This window comes from Typopeltis vanoorti, chromosome 5 (genome assembly GCF_054136105.1).
Source record: "Typopeltis vanoorti isolate ZY-2024b chromosome 5, IOZ_Tvanoo_1.0, whole genome shotgun sequence".
Classification (NCBI taxonomy): Eukaryota; Metazoa; Arthropoda; class Arachnida; order Uropygi; family Thelyphonidae; genus Typopeltis; species Typopeltis vanoorti.
The window spans coordinates 127,744,505-127,762,954 of record NC_143553.1 but is presented as its reverse complement, the minus strand read 5'-3'; the positions used below and the strand labels follow the sequence as shown (position 1 = coordinate 127,762,954).

At 35.4% G+C, this 18,450-nt stretch overlaps 1 protein-coding gene across 1 annotated transcript in view; it reads left to right on the top strand.

Annotated features, from left to right (window-relative positions):
• Positions 1–18,450, top strand: part of htt (huntingtin) — a 1,164,033-nt gene that overhangs the window by 400,459 nt on the left and 745,124 nt on the right. Inside the window, exon 18 of the mRNA XM_090393484.1 lies at positions 10,912–11,060. Within this exon, the coding sequence (XP_090249610.1) occupies positions 10,912–11,060 (149 nt within the window). The remainder of the gene's footprint in view (positions 1–10,911; positions 11,061–18,450) is intronic.

The following is an 18,450-nucleotide window of genomic DNA, read 5'->3' as shown; positions in this document are numbered from 1 at the left end:
AGAGCTTGCTACAACTACTGTTTGTTCTTCCCAGTCCTATTTCAGTTCTCCAGAAGACGCATGCTGATTTTTGAGGCAGAACCACTTTAGAAGTCGATCTTGGCACAGTGGCTTTCTTCCTGTCCCTTTCTTCCTTTCACAGATCCAGGTTCACATGGTATATTCCGGTAATTGGACCACATTTTTTTTTTATTAATAAGCTATATAAAACACAATTAATTAATAAAATACCTGACAAGTTTCGTAAGTCGTTTGACTTGCATCTTCAGGGGTAAAAGGTAACTTAAAGTTTAAAACACAAACAAAAGAGAATTTATTAGTAATAGTTCATGCTATACAGTTGTAGCCGTCTGACTATTCATAAAATAAAAAATCAGAATGCAGATTCAAAGCACTGCTGAATTTAAACAGTGCTGGATTTAAACAATGCCACGTTCTGTTGTTCACATTCATAATGTCCGAGGTCTGACTAAGGTATATTTTTTATTAAAGCTGACCAAACTTGGTGGAGAGTTAAGGAATAGTAGATGGTAGAGACTCTCCAACCTCTAATTTAGCAAAACATCTCACCAACATGATTTTACCTCATACAGGAAAAACATCTTCTTTCATCAAGATCAGTACTCATTTTATTCAAAAAGTAAAACATATTTATATTGGACCTTCAGACATCTTAGCAAGTTTTGATGTTATCAGCCTATTTACAAATGTTCCAAGAAACTAAACTTTGAATCTCCTGGAAAACCTCTTTCCTCTGGACATCGTAGATCTTCATAAACATTGTATAAATAATACTTTTTTCATGTATCAAGACAAATTTTGAGAACAAAAAGAAGGATTGGCTATGGGCTCTTCCCTTTCTCCGGCTTTAGCTAACTTATTTATGGAAAACTTTGAAAATAATGCTTTAAACAATTATCATAAAAAAACCAAAAATATGACTAAGCTATGTAGATGATATATTCATCATATGGCCAGGAACAACAGATGAACTCATTGCTTTCAAAGATTACCTAAATAATTTGCATAATGATATAAAATTTACTTTAGAACAAGAAGAACTTAGGAAACTGCCTTTTCTAGACATTCTATTAGAAGTCAATGAAAAGAATAATAAACTTTCTTTCTCAGTATATAGAAAACCCACCAACACAGGAAGATTTCTTAATGTGGCCTCACACCACCACCACCACCACCACCCTTCGCAAAAAATAGGTCAAATAAAAACCTTAAGGGACAGAGCGTATAACATTTCCAGCACAGAAAAACAGAGAAATGAAGAATTAGAATATCTAACACAGATCTTTCAAAAGAATGGTTATGAAACCAAGACTATCAAAAAAATCCTCCACACACCGCCTACAAGCATCTCTCAGAAACAAGATTTCAAAAACACTGTCACGCTTCCATATATCAAAAATGTTACAGACAAGATGGCTAAATTACTTAACAAATATAACATCAATGTAGCCTTTCTGCTGCTGTAAAAAATTTCGAGATTTCTACATCCCCCGAAACCTCCACATCATCCTTTAAAAAAAAGAGATGTTTACAAAATTTATTGTTGTTACGGCATCTGCTACGTAGGACAGACAGGACGATCTGGGGAAATTCGCATGAACGAACACCAAAAAGATGTGCAAAACAGAAGAGAATACAAATCAGGTCTAGCTTTCCATACCACTTCCACCGGCCAAAATGTACTCTGGCAGAAAACAAACATTGTACATAGAAAAAAACTGTTACATAAGGAAATTTAAAGAAGCTGCAAACATGCTTAAAATACCAACACAATGCAATAAAAATCAAGGATTAATTCTCCATTAAGTTTGGTCAGCTTTAATAAAAAATATACCTCAGTCAGACCTCGGACATTATGAACATGAACAACAGAACGTGGCATCATCCAGCATTGTTTAAATTCAGCACTGCTTTGAATCTGCATTCTGATTTTTAATTTTATGAATAGTCAGATGGCTACAACTGTATAGCATGAACTATTACTAATAAATTCTCTTTTCTTTGTGTTTTAAACTTTGTTACCTTTTACCCCTGAAGATGTAAGTCAAATGACTTACGAAACTTGTTGGCTATTTTATTAATTCATTGTGTTTTATATAGCTTATTAAAAAATAATGTGGTCCAATTACCGGAATATACTATGTGAACTTCTAAACCACAGAAACTTCCACTTGCAAAGATCCAGGTTCTTTAAGTTTCAGCAGCAGCCATACCACAGTAGATTGACTACAGAGACACTCTTTTAGCTATATCATGAGAGGAATAGCCTTCTCTATTCAAAGCTTGAATCACACTTTTTCTGTGAGGTACTAACTGCATATGAGTCATTTAAGTTATCTTTTCATATTCTTTCAGATACGGTTAGTGGTTTTATCTTCTTAGCAAAAAAAAGTTAATGAAATGTTCTTTTACAAGTAATGATCTGTGAAAGCGATTTAAGCACAATCAAGGTCTTGGAGTTTGTGAGGTTCAGATAGCGATCTATTATTATTATTATTATTGTTAAGAGAGAGACCTTCAGAGAGTCAGGAACTCATCAAGGATGGCCACATACCACACACACACACACACACACACACCAGTTATCATACTTATTCTTGAATTCATTCACACTGCTTGCACTCACAACATCCAATGGCCATCCATTCCAATCATGCACATCCTAAGAGAGAAAAATCTAGCCCTCACCCTTTCTTAGCAGCATTCATTCTCAGCTTCCGAGGATGCCCGTTGTTCTTTCCCCACCCTCCATAAATTGAAAAATTCCTTCAGTTGAAATTCTGTATGACCCTTTCAGAAGTTTGTAAGTCTCGATCATATCATCCCTCTTTCTTCTGTTTGCTAGTGTCTGTAGTCTCAGCATGAAAATACGAAAATTAGCTCTTGCTGTCTATTTATAGCATAAAAAAATTCTGATGCAGTAGCAGCAACTGTTACATTTTACAGAAATGATGGGAATGACAGATGATGCAATGCAATGATAAACCAATGAAAACGACCATTTAATTACTAAAAACTATATTTATGTAAGGTGATGTGGTTTCTATGAACATGAGAGTGTGTGTGTAAATAAATCGGAACTATTACACCATTGCTATGATACAAAGGAGAGAAAAATCTGGGAGTCTTTGGAACTGGTATTAGATCTTAAACATCTAAATATCAATCAATAGAAGAAAAACTAAACAATTATAAACAAAAATGGATTGAACATGTAAACCGAATGACCAACACCCGACATCCTAAACAAATACTAAAATATAAATATAAAATACAGGAAAGAGAAGGCAGGGTAGACCTCAAAAAAGGATATTGGATGGATAATGAGACTGGAACAAACCAATATGGTCTATACCTGTATTTAATGTTATGATGATGATATCAGTCCAAGGATCAACTTGTCTGAGTACATCCTTAATTAGCCAAACATGTTCATGTGAGTACGTAAACACATGCAACGTTCTGAACAATTAGAAATATTTTAAAATAACATCAGTCTCGTCTATAACTGCATAGTGGTTGTCATCTTTGTTAGTCCTTTTGTTTCTTAGTTTGTGTGCTTACACCTGAAGAAATCCTGAACAATTAGGATGAAATGTCATGTTGTCAATTAAAATAATGGTTATGATCTTATTCCACTGTTCTGCCTTATAAACTCTTAGTCATGTGTGTGTGTGTGTGTGTTATGTATTAGTACTAGATTCCAGAATAAATATATGGCAGAACATATCACCCTATATTTAGTTTTCACTTGTTCTTTCTATGCATGAGAAAAAGTCCAGTTGATTTGAAAATATATATACAGTAAAACCCCGAAGTTACGCGGTAAGTGGGACCAATAAAAAGCGCGTAAGTCGAATTCGCTTAACTCGGGGTATTATTTTGCATGTAATTTAAATATACAAACATACAATTGGGACCGAAGGTTTACAAAAACACCTATATATTTTTAAGAAATATAATCATAATTGTAGTTTTTCGTACATAAAAAAAAGAAAGTTATTTCGATGTTGATGGTTTCATAAAATCTAATAGATTCATCTGATGGCATAATGTCTTTTTCTTGTCACGCAAAATTTCTTCATAGCAAGCTAATCATTTTTTTATTCCTTACCTTGTGGCTACAATTCGTTCCTCGTTATAATCTATGTCCTCCAAAATCTGTAAACCTTTCTTTTATGATTGTTCTTATTGTCGATTCCTGTAGATCGAACTTCTTTGCTAGTTCACAAATTTTCATTCTGCCTTCAAAATCCTTAATAATGTTGAGTTTTGTTTCCAAAGTCAATGTTTTTCTTTTCTTACTAGCTGTAGAAGAATTGGACTTGCTTCTTTTGGACGACATTATTATTTTTTATGTGATAAAATTTTTATCAAAAACATAACATTAAATAATCGCAAGGTTTGTAGACTATAAAAATCGTGTATGAATGGAGCCGTGAAACACGTCAGTGCTTGTTCACAGCATGTGCGACATTGGCGAATGCGGCCGGCACCTGAAAGATACGACTAGTGGTGAGGGTGAGTGGTGAAGGATGGGAATATGTACATATAAGAAACCGCGTAACTACGGATTCGCATAAGTCGTTGTATGACTGTACTTGTAATATGCCTGTATAAACAGTATGTTAAAATGCATACAGTAGTCCCCCCTTATCCATGGGGGGATATGTTTCAAGACATCCTGCGGATACCTGAAACCGCAGATAGTACCGAACCATATATAAACTATGTTTTTTCCTATACATACATACCTATGATAAAGTTTAATTTTTTTATAAATTAGGCACAGTAAGAGATTAACAACAATAGCTAATAATAAAATAGAACTATTATGATTACAGCTATTTTGCCTGCTTCAGTTTAGGAAATAGAACAATTATAACAATATACTGTAATAAAAGTTATCCGAATGTGAATGGAATCATAGCAATCTCAGCATGTGTTTTTTTTTTATTATCTATCTATTATTTTATGAAGACTTTCACCTTTTTCACTTTATGGCTTCTCTTTGGCATATCCGAATTTCCAGCATTGCTACTCTTGTGCTTTGGGCCATTATTAAGCAAAATAAGGGTTACTTGAACACAAGCACTGCGATACTGCGACAATCAATCTGATAACTGAGAACTACTCAGAACAGCAAGCAATTTAAAATATATGAATTGTCTATTACTAAAAGAAAGAGCTGCATGGCTTTATTTCAGTGATGTAAAATTATATATGCAAAGTGGATATTAGAGATCCAACATTATTTCAAAGCCGAATGTTTGTAGAAACTATGAAAGTTTCGTAAGTTGACCTGAGAGCTTATGAGAATACATTCCTTGGCATCCCTGAGTTTCCTTGTTTATTAAGTTGAGTAGTGCAAGCTGAGGCAACTTGAGGATGCTGAGGATTGTATTCTCGTAAGCTCTCTGATCAACTTATGAAACTTTCATAGTTTCTACAAACATTCAGCTTTGAAATAATGTTGGAGTATTTTCCCCCAATTTATTTTTTAAAGTAATACAATTCAGTTTTCTAAAGGAAACAAGCTGATTAATGTATTTTATCAAAATACTTTGATGAAAACAGATAGTTCTTATTCATCTTATTATTATATTGGATATTATTATTATTATTAGACTTGTAAGTTATCACCTGTTATCTAGTAGAAATCAGATGCCACAACTTCTTGTGTCCTTGGCCATAAATTAATTATATATACAGAAAAAAAATGAAAAAAAGAAAAGCAAATGATCCATCTTCATCCACCAAATATATATATATACTGAAAAGAAAAGAAAATGATCTTTCTCCTTCCAGCAAATATATATACTGAAAAGAAAAGCAAACGATCTTTCTCCTTCCAGCAAATATATATACAGAAAAGAAAAGAGAAAAGCAAATGATCACAGATACCGAAAACATAGATTGTCAACATTGAGTAAGATACATGGCAAATGTTGAAAATTGTTTAGTGGAACAACCCCATACTAGGTGGAAACGAAAATAGGCATTGTTTTCAATTCCATATAGGTTGCCAGTAGTTGCCAGCCATATGAGGACTTCTGTGAGGAAAGGATATATGTGGAGCTACAAGCAATGCCCAGCAGCATCACCCATAACTAGAAAATGCTTGCATGCAAAGATCAGATTAATGTTATTTTTGGGTACATCTTCTATGTTTATTTTATTTTTGTATGTCTTTTATGTTTCATTTGTTTGTTTGTGAAGGAATGATATGTATGCATTATGGTAGTTGTTTTTCTTTTTAGTATTTTCTATATCTTCATTCCATATTTTCATTGCTTTTATTTTGAATGCAGCGATCTCTTAGTTATCTCTCCTTCAATAACCAAGCAATCAGTTTTCCATGCCTTGAGTATGTTAAATATGTCCACCAACTTCAGGGCATTGTACCATGTAAGTGTTCCTTCAATTCTCCAATATCAAATTAATTTTGCAAATTATTGGATAATTGAGAGATTACTGTATTTTTCTTTCCAAGTATTTAGTATGCAGCTACTTATTATTATTGCATTCTCCATGGAGTCAGCAGACTCTGTGTGTGTGTGTGTGTGGGGGGGGGGGGTTCATTCCACTGACAACACATTTATCATACCGAATCTTAAAATCCTTAACACTCCTTGCATTAACAACACATTCTGGTAATGCATTTCATTCATTGATTGACAATTCTCTATAAAAAATCTACTCCTTACACCCCTCTTCACCACACCGTTACATAACTTCCAGGGATGACCTCTTGTTTATCCCGCCTCACATTCTACTCTTTTTATAATCCCATCTGGATTAATTTGAAAAATCCAGATGGGATTATATCTTCTATCTGCCAAACTCTGCAATCCAAATTTCTTCAGCCTTTATCCATAGCTACCATTCCAAACTCCTCACATTGTCTTTGTCACTCTTCCCTGGACCCTCTCCAATGTTTCCACATCACACTGAAAACAAGGTGACCAAATTTGAGCACAAATATCCAAGTGTGGTCTGACCAGTGCTTTATACAGTGACACAACTACTTCCTTACCCCTACATGTTAGAGTACTTCTTATCATTCTCGTAGAAAGGCTTATACGCTGGTTATACATAGTTACTAATTGACTTAAGGAATTCACAACGTACAAGAATATAATTAAATTAAACTTTAACATATTTCCAATATGTTATAAATTTATAAATATATGTTATAAATATATTTATAAATTATGGAATGAAAGAATAATAGAAGCTAGAATACAAATAAACAGAGGCTATTTAACAATAATTGGTTTATATGCCCCAGAAGAGGGAAGAGAACAAGAAAATATTGATTTTTATAATCAGCTACAAAACATATATAATAAAATAAATAAAAATGACTACATAATTTTAGCAGGAGACTTAAATGCAAGAATTGGAAACACGAAAATTAATAATATTATAGGAATACATGGAGAACATACTCTAAACAGGAATGGTAAAAAATTGATTGACTTTGTAGTTTATAATAACCTAAAAATAATGAATTCCTTCTATAAGCACAAAGACATACATAAATATACTTTGGCAGCAAGAGGATGGAAATCAATATTAGATTACTTTATACTAACTGAAAAGACATCAAAATTTTCACTAGATGTTAGAGTTCACAGAGGATATGAAATAAGGTGACCACTTCCTTGTTAAGATTACCACCTAAATGGCTACAAGTAACAAGAACAGAAAGAAAAATTGAAACATTTGTTTATAAAACTAGACTATTGAATGACACAAAGATACAATGGCTATATGAACAAAGAATTAACCAATATTCTAGATAAAATAAAACAAAATGAAGAAATAAAATAGAATGGCTTAATATAAAAACGATACTAAATGCAGCAGCAAATGAAAGCTTAGGAAAGGCCAAAAAATTCAATAAAAGGAAAAAACTGAAGATCTGGGATGATACAATCAAAGAAATAATCAAAAAGAAAAAAGAAGCCTATCACAAATGGTTAAGCAGCAAAAGATTAGAAGATGAAATAAAATATAAAAGAATAAGAGCCATAGCTAAAAGAGAAGTCAGAAAAAGACAGAGAATCATGGAACAAATTTGTTTCTAATTTAGAACATGATTTATATAAAATAAGACCCAATGTATATAAAATTTTGAAACACTTAAATGCAGATACCAAAGAAAACATAAAATTAAACTGAATTGAAATTAGAAGAAATTCTAAATTACTACACAGAATTGTGGACAGACAAATATTTTAAAAAAGACAATTGGCAAACAATTAACAAAAATGAAAAGGAAATAACTAAAGAAGAATTAGAAATCAGCCTGAAAGAAACAAGAAACGGAAAATCACCTGGAGAAGATAAACTAGGTTTCAGAACTATATAAATATACAGGAACTAGATTCAAAGAAAGACTCTTATTATTTTTAAATAAAATTTATTCAACTGGTATCCCCCCCCCCCCCCCAGTAGAATGGAAAAAAAGCAATTGGGATTCCTATCTTTAAAAAAGGTAATAGAGATGACCCTAAAAACTCTAGAGGTATCAGTATACTAAATTCCTGTTACAAAATATATAGCAGAATCTTAAATAGCAAACTAATGAAATATTCCGAAAACTTTATTTTAGAAGTACAGAATGGATTTAGAAAAGGATGATCATGTATAGACCCAGCCTTTTGCCTAAAATTAATAATAGAGAAAAGAAGAGAATACAATTTAGAAACACATATTGCATTTATTGACTTTGAAAAAGCATTTGACAAAGTTAAAAGAAGCATTCTATTTAACATATTAAAAGAAAGACAAATACCAAATAATATCCTAAAAGCTATCACAAGTATATATGAAAATAATCAAATACAAATAAGATTAAATCACGAGCTATCATATACGAGAGAGATAAACCAAGGGATCCGACAGGGATGTCCCCTCTCAGCAACTCTTTTTAATATCTACTTAAATGAAATAATAATAAAATGGAATAAAAATTTACATCAAGGAATTAAACTTTCTTCTACAGTAAACTTAAACACTCTCCTCTTTGCCGACGACCAAATAATAATTACAAATTCTGAAGATAAACTACAGAAAACTATTTTAGATCTAAATGAGATATCCAAAGATTATGGTATGATAATATCAACAGAAAAATCAAAAACTATGGCCTTTAAAGGACAAGATCCAGCAAGAACAAAAATAGTAATAGATAACAAGATCTTAGAACAGGTGAATTCATTTAATTACCTAGGATGTATGATCACATATGAAAATGAAAAAGATATAAACGTAAAATTGCGAAATATTTAAAAATAACAGGTGTAATTAACTCTATATTTAAACCAAACCTAGTTCAAAAACAAACCAGATTAAAAGTATACAATACGTTAGCCCTACCAGTCTTAATGTATGGAAGCGAAATATGGACAATAAAACAAAAAGACAAACAAAGATTAACAAGAGCAGAAATTAAATTTATGAGAAAAACTGCAAAGTATACTCTATTTGATCACAAAAGAAACGAAGAAATTATGAAAGAATTAAACCAAGAACCAGTAATAGAAAAAATTAAAAAATATAAACATAAATGGATGGAACACGTTCAAAGAATGAAAACAGAAAGATTACCAAAACAAGCCTTAAAGTACAAGCCATTAGGAAAAAGAAAACCAGGACGTCCTCTTAAACGATTCAACAATGACTTCTAAGGCCGGAACAGGCCATGCTAGGCCTAAATCCTTGATATGCATGATGATGATGATGATGATGATGATATTTCCAATATTTCGGCAACGTCACGTTGCCATTTTCAAAGGAACTTACAATAAAGACACGTGCATACAGGCACTACATACAGTAAATGAGGACGAAGCAGGAAGCTATCGTTTCTCCTAAAAGTCATGATGGTGCTCCCTAGTGGGCTATGTAGGTATTCTTGGCTGTTGGGCTGAAGGTCTCATGATGTATGTCTCCCAAATTTGGTGCAGTCTAATACAAACAAATTTGTTGAGGTTTGGCATGTTTCTTAGGGCTGAGACTGATTCCATGAAAAGTCTTTCAAACTTGAACTTGCTACGTTGTATTATTGGGGCTTTTTTCCACCATATTCTGTGGCGTGTATCCAGAGCATGGTCTGCAAGACCAGAGTGGCTATACTGGTGAAACCAGATGTAGTCCTTGTGTTCTGATATTCGCTGTCCTGCCTGTTTGGCCAAAGTAGGACAGCTTACAGCTGCAAGGGATCTGGTATACACCAGGTAGGTCTAGGGGAAGTGGTTGGTCTTTAGTGGAGTGGATAAGGGATGCCAATTTTCTATATGGTCTGTAACAAGAGGTCAAGTCATGTTTTCTTAAGATTTTGGTGATTTTTTCCGAGGTGCCTTGGATGTAGGGAATGGTGATGGATTTATAGTAATCCTTGTTTTAAAGGGAGGGGGTTGTGGTTTACTGGTTTCAATATTTTTTGGATTTTTTTGGGGGAGGGGATAGCCATTGGCTGATAAACTGTTGAGGATGTGATTTAGTTCAGTGGTTAGGGCGTTGTCATTTGAACAGATTAGTTTTGTCCTCGAGGGCGAAATGAGTGATGAATGAGTTTTCCATAGAGGGAAATGAGTTCCATAAATCAATTGTAAATGTATTGTGTGAATAATGTTAAAGATAGATAAAGTAAATAATTGTTAGGATGAGCCTCCCACAATGTCTTTACTTCATGGATGCCCTATATAATAATAATCATAATAATGTAGTAAAATGATCTGCTGGAGTTTAAAAATAATACTGTAATTTTTGATAAATTCTGAAATACACTTAATAGTTTTTGATTCAGATTTTTTTAAAAAATGATTATTTGTTCATATTTATATATTTGTTTTATTATTAGTACCCTTTCCTTTTCAGTGCTTCTTCAGAAAGTTATACTGATTCAAGTTCTGGACAGACATCTGATTTGCTTTTTCATCTAGTATCCCTGCTGACGAATACACCTTTAGCTCTTGATTTACTGGCCCATCAGCATGCACTGCAGTTATCAGGAAACCTGATGGCAGGTGGGCATGTATGTTGTAACCAGCAGTATATTTATATAGGCAGAAACAATGTACATCATGCACTTTACGAGGGTGGTCTGAAAAGTTCTCGGCCTAACAATGAGAAAATGAATTTATAATTTAAAAATTATTTTTATTTTTCAACATAATCTCACTTAAGTCTAATACATTTATTCCAGCGATGCTCTAGCACCATTATCCCATCCCTGTACTTGTTCTCAGTAAGATCTTCAAACTACCCTTCTACAGCTGCAATCACCTCTTGATTCGAAGAGAAATGCTGACCAGCGAGGAAGAGTTTTAGTTTTGGGAAGAGATAGAAGTCAAAGGGAGCCAAGTCTGGGGAATAAGGTGGATGTTCCAACAATTCATAGTGCAGATCCCTCAATTTTCCCATTGCCAAAACACTTTTGTGGGCAGGTGCATTGTCCTGATGAAAGATAATTTTTTTTTCTGCAAACTGGGTCTTTTCTCATGAATTATAATAAATTTAGTTTAATCCTTTATCCAAGTGTAAGCAAACAAAGTTTGCGCCTGAAGTATCTTCAGGACTGAGGCAACTCTTGTTAAAGGTGGACCAAGCTCTCATCACTACTTGTCTTAGTATCTCCCATAATGCAAAGCACATCTCCTTGCAGACATGTATCATGCTATGCATTAAGAGAAGGCCACTACCCAGACGGGTTTCGACCTTTATTGAGGTCGAAATAAGAAGGTGAAATTTAATAATAAGGTGTCTCACCGTATTATTAAATTACTCTGGATTTAGAGAAAGATGTTGGAAGTTTTTTCCCACTATGATTAAACTATAATAAATTTAGTTTAATCCTTTATTCAAGTGTAAGCAAACAAAGTTTGCACCTGAAGTATCTTCAGTTAAATATGACTTCTCCATTACTTCCATCTTAGTATCACCACCTCTGGGTCTAGCTCCCACTGACGAGACCTCAATAAATGTCGAAACCGGTCTGAGTAGTGGCCCTTCCCTTAATGCATAACATGATACTGGAAGGAGATGTGGTTTGCATTATGGGAGATACCAAGACAAGTAGTGATGACAGCTAGGTCCACCTTTACCATGAGTTCCCTCAGTCCTGAAGATACTTCAGGCACAAACTTTGTTTGCTTTCACTTGGATAAAGGATTAAACTAAATTTATTATAGTCTAACCAAGTTGGAAAAACTTCCAACATCTTTCTCACAAATATTTTCGTCTAGTCTGGTTAAAAGATTGGAATAATATTCCCCGGTTGTTGTTTTACCCTTTTCAAGATAATTAATAAACAAAATGCTTTTAGTATCCCAAAACACCAATACCATGACCTTCCCTGCTGATGGAACCTACTTTGTCTTCTTTGGCAGTGAACAACCGGCTTCTGTCCAATGTTTTGACTGCTGTTTGGATTCTGGTGTGTAATGGTGAATCCAAGTCTCAGCCATAGTAATAAATCGACGCACAAAATCAATTTTATTCTTGTTAAAATTCTCCAAGCACTGTTCAGAGATTTTCATGCGAGTGTGTTTTTGATCTGCTGTGAGCAAGTGCAGCACTCATATTGCAAAGCTTTTTCATTTGCAATTGTTCATGCAAAATATATCCTACACATTCTTTTGAAATGCCTGTAGTCTCTCCGCAATTTCATGCACTTTGACTCGCTTTTCATCCAGTACCATATCATGCACTTGATCAATGATTTCTGGTGTTTTTACACATTTTGGATCATCTTCAAGGCTGGTATGGCTATGTTTAAACTCGGCAGCCCATTTCTTAATTATCGAAAATGAAGGAGAATAGTACCCATAAACTTTTATGAACTTCTAATGAATTTCTTTTGGTGTTAAACCTTCTTTCACAAAGAATTTTATAACTGCAGAATGCTCACTTTTATTCGTTTCAAGGGATACAGACAATACTTTTGCTTCAGACAGCTGTATAAAACAAACTACTGGATAGAGTGACTTGCAGTTTCACATGGATGCTTATGATAGATGTACCAACTCAGAGAAAAAATTCTTGCCGATAGTGTTACCATCTGTGGGCGAGGCTGAGAATTTTTTGACCACCCTTGTATATAAAGTATTTTTTTCTTTCTCTCTAGAATGTACACAGTACTGTTTTTGTATCTATATATAATTCTTTATGTATCTGTAAATAAATATATATATATATATATATATATTTATTTATTTATTTTTTTTGGAATTAGTATTTCCCCCCCTCTAGGTTATATACAGGACTTATTTAAAGAAAAGTTATTGTTCTTAAATACATGCCATGAATCTTATTATATGGTGGTCTCAATCAAAATAATTCTAGAATACATTTTAATGCATCAAAATACAGTTGAAAATTATTCATTGCATAGCGAATTGCTTTGCTTTGGATCTTAGTTAAAATAGTCATTATTGTTATACATATCATTGCTTTTTTTTTTGTTGTTGTTTTGTTCTGAAAAAGCCATAAATGTGCATAAATCCTATACTGAAATACTCCTAAAATTTATAGAAAAATTGGCACATGAATTTTTCAAGAATGATAGCTTGTCATTAAGGTAATATCTATGCATTGGTAGATGTTGAGGATGTTTATGTGGAGCAGTTGAATAAGAGAGGTAAGCAAGTGTGGGTATGCAAGCAGTATGATGTACTAATAGAATATGAGGCTTCTTTTAATCTCAGTATGGTGTTTAATGCAATAAACACAGCACACATAAATAATTAAACATGTTTAATCATTCCTATGTTTCATCTCAGTCACCGGGACATCATCAGGGAAACAATATTAAATTTGCAAAATCACACACAAATTTGCACAAACACTAAGTGAAATTGTGTCGTAGAAACTGAATTGTCGGAGGGTGTGCCCTCTATGGATGCTGTTGACTAGCCTTAGCTGTGTTTATCAGGAAGCCTAAGAATTAAACTTTCCCAAATTTTGGGAATTTTAATACAACTGTATTTATTAAGATTAGGTCAGTTTTTTTAATTCTGTTGCTGATTCTAAAAAAATTCTTTCAAATTTGTATTTTTTGTGGTGAAGCATAGTCATTTGTTCAATTTGATTCTGTGCAAGGTATCCAAAGTATGATCAGCAAGCTCTTACTGACCATACTTATGGTGAGAGACGCATTTTTTATGTTTCTCTAGGTAGGTGTTAGCAGATTTCCCCGTTTGATTATAATAAGATAAGTTGCAGGAATAAGGAAATTTGTAAACCTTGAACTGATAGAGAATTCTTGGGAGAGCAGATAAGGGTGGCCAGCTTTAGATAAGGTTTCAATGCTGTGCAGGAAACTGTTGCTGAAAGGGAGAATAATCACTGTGATGAATAGTCTATTCAAGGAAGTAAAAATATGGTGTGGAAAAACATGAGAGTTGGATAGGAGACATAGAAGGAATGCTTGTGAATAAAGAGGTGAGTAGTTTGTATGAGGAGAATGAGAGAAGAATGCTTGTGAATAAAGAGGTGAGTAGTTTGTATGAGGAGAATGAGAGAAGAGAAACACAAGACAGACAGACAGGAAAATGGGAGATGAAGTCAAAGTATACAGGGAGGTAGTGCTTGATACTGGAAATAGAAGTGAATGCAAGAGTAAACATGAAAGGAATGACATGGCATGGGATGCCAAGTAGTACATTTCTAAATAACTTAGGGAATTGAAACAACGTAGATCCGAATATAAATTAAATAATACTTTAATAGATATCTCCGATATTTCGGCAATGTCTCATTGCTATTTTCTATAGGAACTTACAAAAGGCAGGAGCACAACAAGCTCTAACAATATAGTAACTGGAAATGAAGATATGAAGCTATCTTTCTCCTAGAAGTCCTGATGGTGCCCTCTGGTGGGCTAAGTAGGCATTCTTGGCCGTTGGGCTGAAGGTCTGCTGATGTATGCCTCCCAAATCTGGGGCAGTCGCATACAACCAAATTTGTTGAGGTTTGGAGAGTTTCTTAGGGCAGAGGCTGATTCCACAAATAATCTTTCGAATTTATATTTGCTCCGGTGTATTATTTTTGCTTTCTTCCACCGTATTCTGTGGCGAGTATCCAGAGCATGGTCTGCAAGACCAGAATGGCTATATTTGTAAAACCGGATGTAGTCCTTGTGTTCAGAAATTCTGATATTCGCTGTCCTGCCTGTTTGGCCAAAGTACGACAGTTTACAACTGCAAGGGACCTGGTATACACCAGGTAGGTCTAGGGGAAGTGGTTGGTCTTTGGTGGAGCGGATAAGGGATGCCAATTTTCTGTGAGGCCTGTAACAGGAGGTGAGGTCATGTTTTTTTAGAATTTTGGTAATTTTTTCCGAGGTGCCTCGGATGTAGGGAATGAGGATGGATTTAGAGTAATCTTTTTTGTGGAGTGGGGGAGGAGGGGGGCTGTGGTTTGTAGGTTTTAATATTTTTTGGATTTTTTGGGGGGGGGGGGTAGCCATTGGCTGAGAAAGTGTTTAGGATGTGATTTAGTTCAGTGTTAAGGGCTATGTCGTTAGAACAGATTAGTTTAGCCCTGTTGTATGGTGTTTTTACCACTCCATATTGTTGTGGGGGGGGTGAGATTGTTGGTGGATGTATCTGCCTGTATGGGTGGGTTTTCTGTAAACTGAGAAAACCAAAGTTCCATCAGGCTTGCGGGTGACTAGTGTGTCTAGGAAGGGGAGGCAGTTGTTTTCCTCTTTTTCCAGGGTGAACTTGATTCTGGCGTGTTGGTTGTTTAAGTGTGTGAGGAAGGAGAGGAGTGTTTCAGAGCCATGTAGCCAAATAGCGAACACATCATCAACGTAGCGAAGCCATATGGTTGGTTTTTGTGGGGCAGAGGCTAAGGCTTTTTCCTCAAAGGTCTCCATAAAGAAATTGGCTAAGGGTGGGGAGAGTGGTGAGCCCATGGCTGTCCCCTCTATTTGTTTGTAGAATTTTCCCTGCCAAACGAAATAGCCTGAGTTCATTGTGAACTGAAATAGGGCTGAGATATCGGGAGAAAATTTAGCTTGGATTAGCTCTAAAGTTTCCTTGAGTGGGACATTGGTGAATAAGGAGGAGACGTCGAAGCTGACCATTATGTCATTATGTTGGAGTGTAAGGTTTTCTATGCTGGCTTTGAAGTGGGCTGAGTTTTTTATGTGTGATGGTGTGTTGCCAGTATAGTGTGTGAGCTCTTTGGCTAAATATTTAGCTAGTTTGTATGTGGGGGAATCAATGCCATCCACTATGGGACGTAATGGCACATTTTCTTTATGTATTTTTGGGAGTCCGTAAATACGGGGGGGGGGGTATAGAGTTAAACGGTTTTAATCTGTTGGTAACTTCTACAGGCCAAGAAGTGACTTTCTTAAGGAGGCTGTGAAGTTTTCTAATTTGTGAGTTAGTGGGATTGTAATTGATAGGGAGGTAAGTAGCCCGATCTAATAGGAGAGCATTCAGCTTACCTTTGTAGTCCTTTTGGTTAAGTACTACAGTTGCATTTCCTTTATCCGCTTTGGTGATAACTATTTCTTTATTATTTCTCAATTCCTGTAGGGCTTCAAATTGCTTGTTGGATATATTGGTTTTGGGTGGTTTTGCTATGGAAAGGACACAAGCTACATCCAGTCTTACACTGTTGGCGATTTGATGTGGAAGGTGGCGGATTCCTCTTTAAATCTGGATCATTATATCCTCACTTGGTATTTTTTTGGGAGCAATGGCGAAGTTGTGGCCACGTGAAAGCACGTTGAGAGCTTCAGGCTTCAGGGTGACTGAAGAAAGGTTGATTACGGTGTTGGTAGCAAGTTCTGGATTGACGGTGGAATTCTTTTTTATTATTAATTTATCGAATTTCTTCATCTGTCGGCTTTGTATTTTTTCAAACTCTTTGTCTGCGGAGGTACACGAGACGTCATGTAAAATTGTCCATAGTTCTTGATTCAAAGTGCACGACAGTTCCTGTTCGAGGGTACGAATAGCTTCGTTAATTTTGGCTAAGCCTAACTGCGTGGCGGTGATTTGTTCGCGTAGTAACATGTAGCTAGCGCGGTTGTATGTACGGGGAGAGTGGTGAGCCATGGGCTCACCACTCTCCCCACCCTTAGCCAATTTCTTTATGGAGACCTTTGAGGAAAAAGCCTTAGCCTCTGCCCCACAAAAACCAACCATATGGCTTTGCTACATTGATGATGTGTTCGCTATTTGGCCACATGGCTCTGAAACACTCCTCTCCTTCCTCACACACTTAAACAACCAACACGCCAGAATCAAGTTCACCCTGGAAAAAGAGGAAAACAACTGCCTCCCCTTCCTAGACACACTAGTCACCCGCAAGCCTGATGGAACTTTGGTTTTCTCAGTTTACAGAAAACCCACCCATACAGGCAGATACATCCACCAACAATCTAACCCCCCCCCCCCCTCACAACAATATGGAGTGGTAAAAACACTATACAACAGGGCTAAACTAATCTGTTCTAACGACATAGCCCTTAACACTGAACTAAATCACATCCTGAACACTTTCTCAGCCAATGGCTACCCCCCCCCCCCCCAAAAAAAAAATCCAAAAAATATTAAAACCTACAAACCACAGCCCCCCTCCTCCCCCACTCCACAAAAAAGATTACTCTAAATCCATCATCATTCCCTACATCCGAGGCACCTCGGAAAAAATTACCAAAATTCTAAAAAAAAACATGACCTCACCTCCTGTTACAGGCCTCACAGAAAATTGGCATCCCTTATCCGCTCCACCAAAGACCAACCACTTCCCCTAGACCTACCTGGTGTATACCAGGTCCCTTGCAGTTGTAAACTGTCGTACTTTGGCCAAGCAGGCAGGACAGCGAATATCAGAATTTCTGAACACAAGGACTACATCCGGTTTTACAAATATAGCCATTCTGGTCTTGCAGACCATGCTCTGGATACTCGCCACAGAATACGGTGGAAGAAAGCAAAAATAATACACCGGAGCAAATATAAATTCGAAAGATTATTTGTGGAATCAGCCTCTGCCCTAAGAAACTCTCCAAACCTCAACAAATTTGGTTGTATGCGACTGCCCCAGATTTGGGAGGCATACATCAGCAGACCTTCAGCCCAACGGCCAAGAATGCCTACTTAGCCCACCAGAGGGCACCATCAGGACTTCTAGGAGAAAGATAGCTTCATATCTTCATTTCCAGTTATTATATTGTTAGAGCTTGTTGTGCTCTTGCCTTTTGTAAGTTCCTATAGAAAATGGCAATGAGACATTGCCGAAATATCGGAGATATCTATTAAAGTATTATTTAATTTATATTCGGATCTACGTTGTTTCAATTCCCTAAGTTATTTAGAAATGCATAACCAACGTATAAGCCTATCTACGAGAGCCAAGTAGTACAGTGTTTGTCAAATGTAGATAAGATGAAAT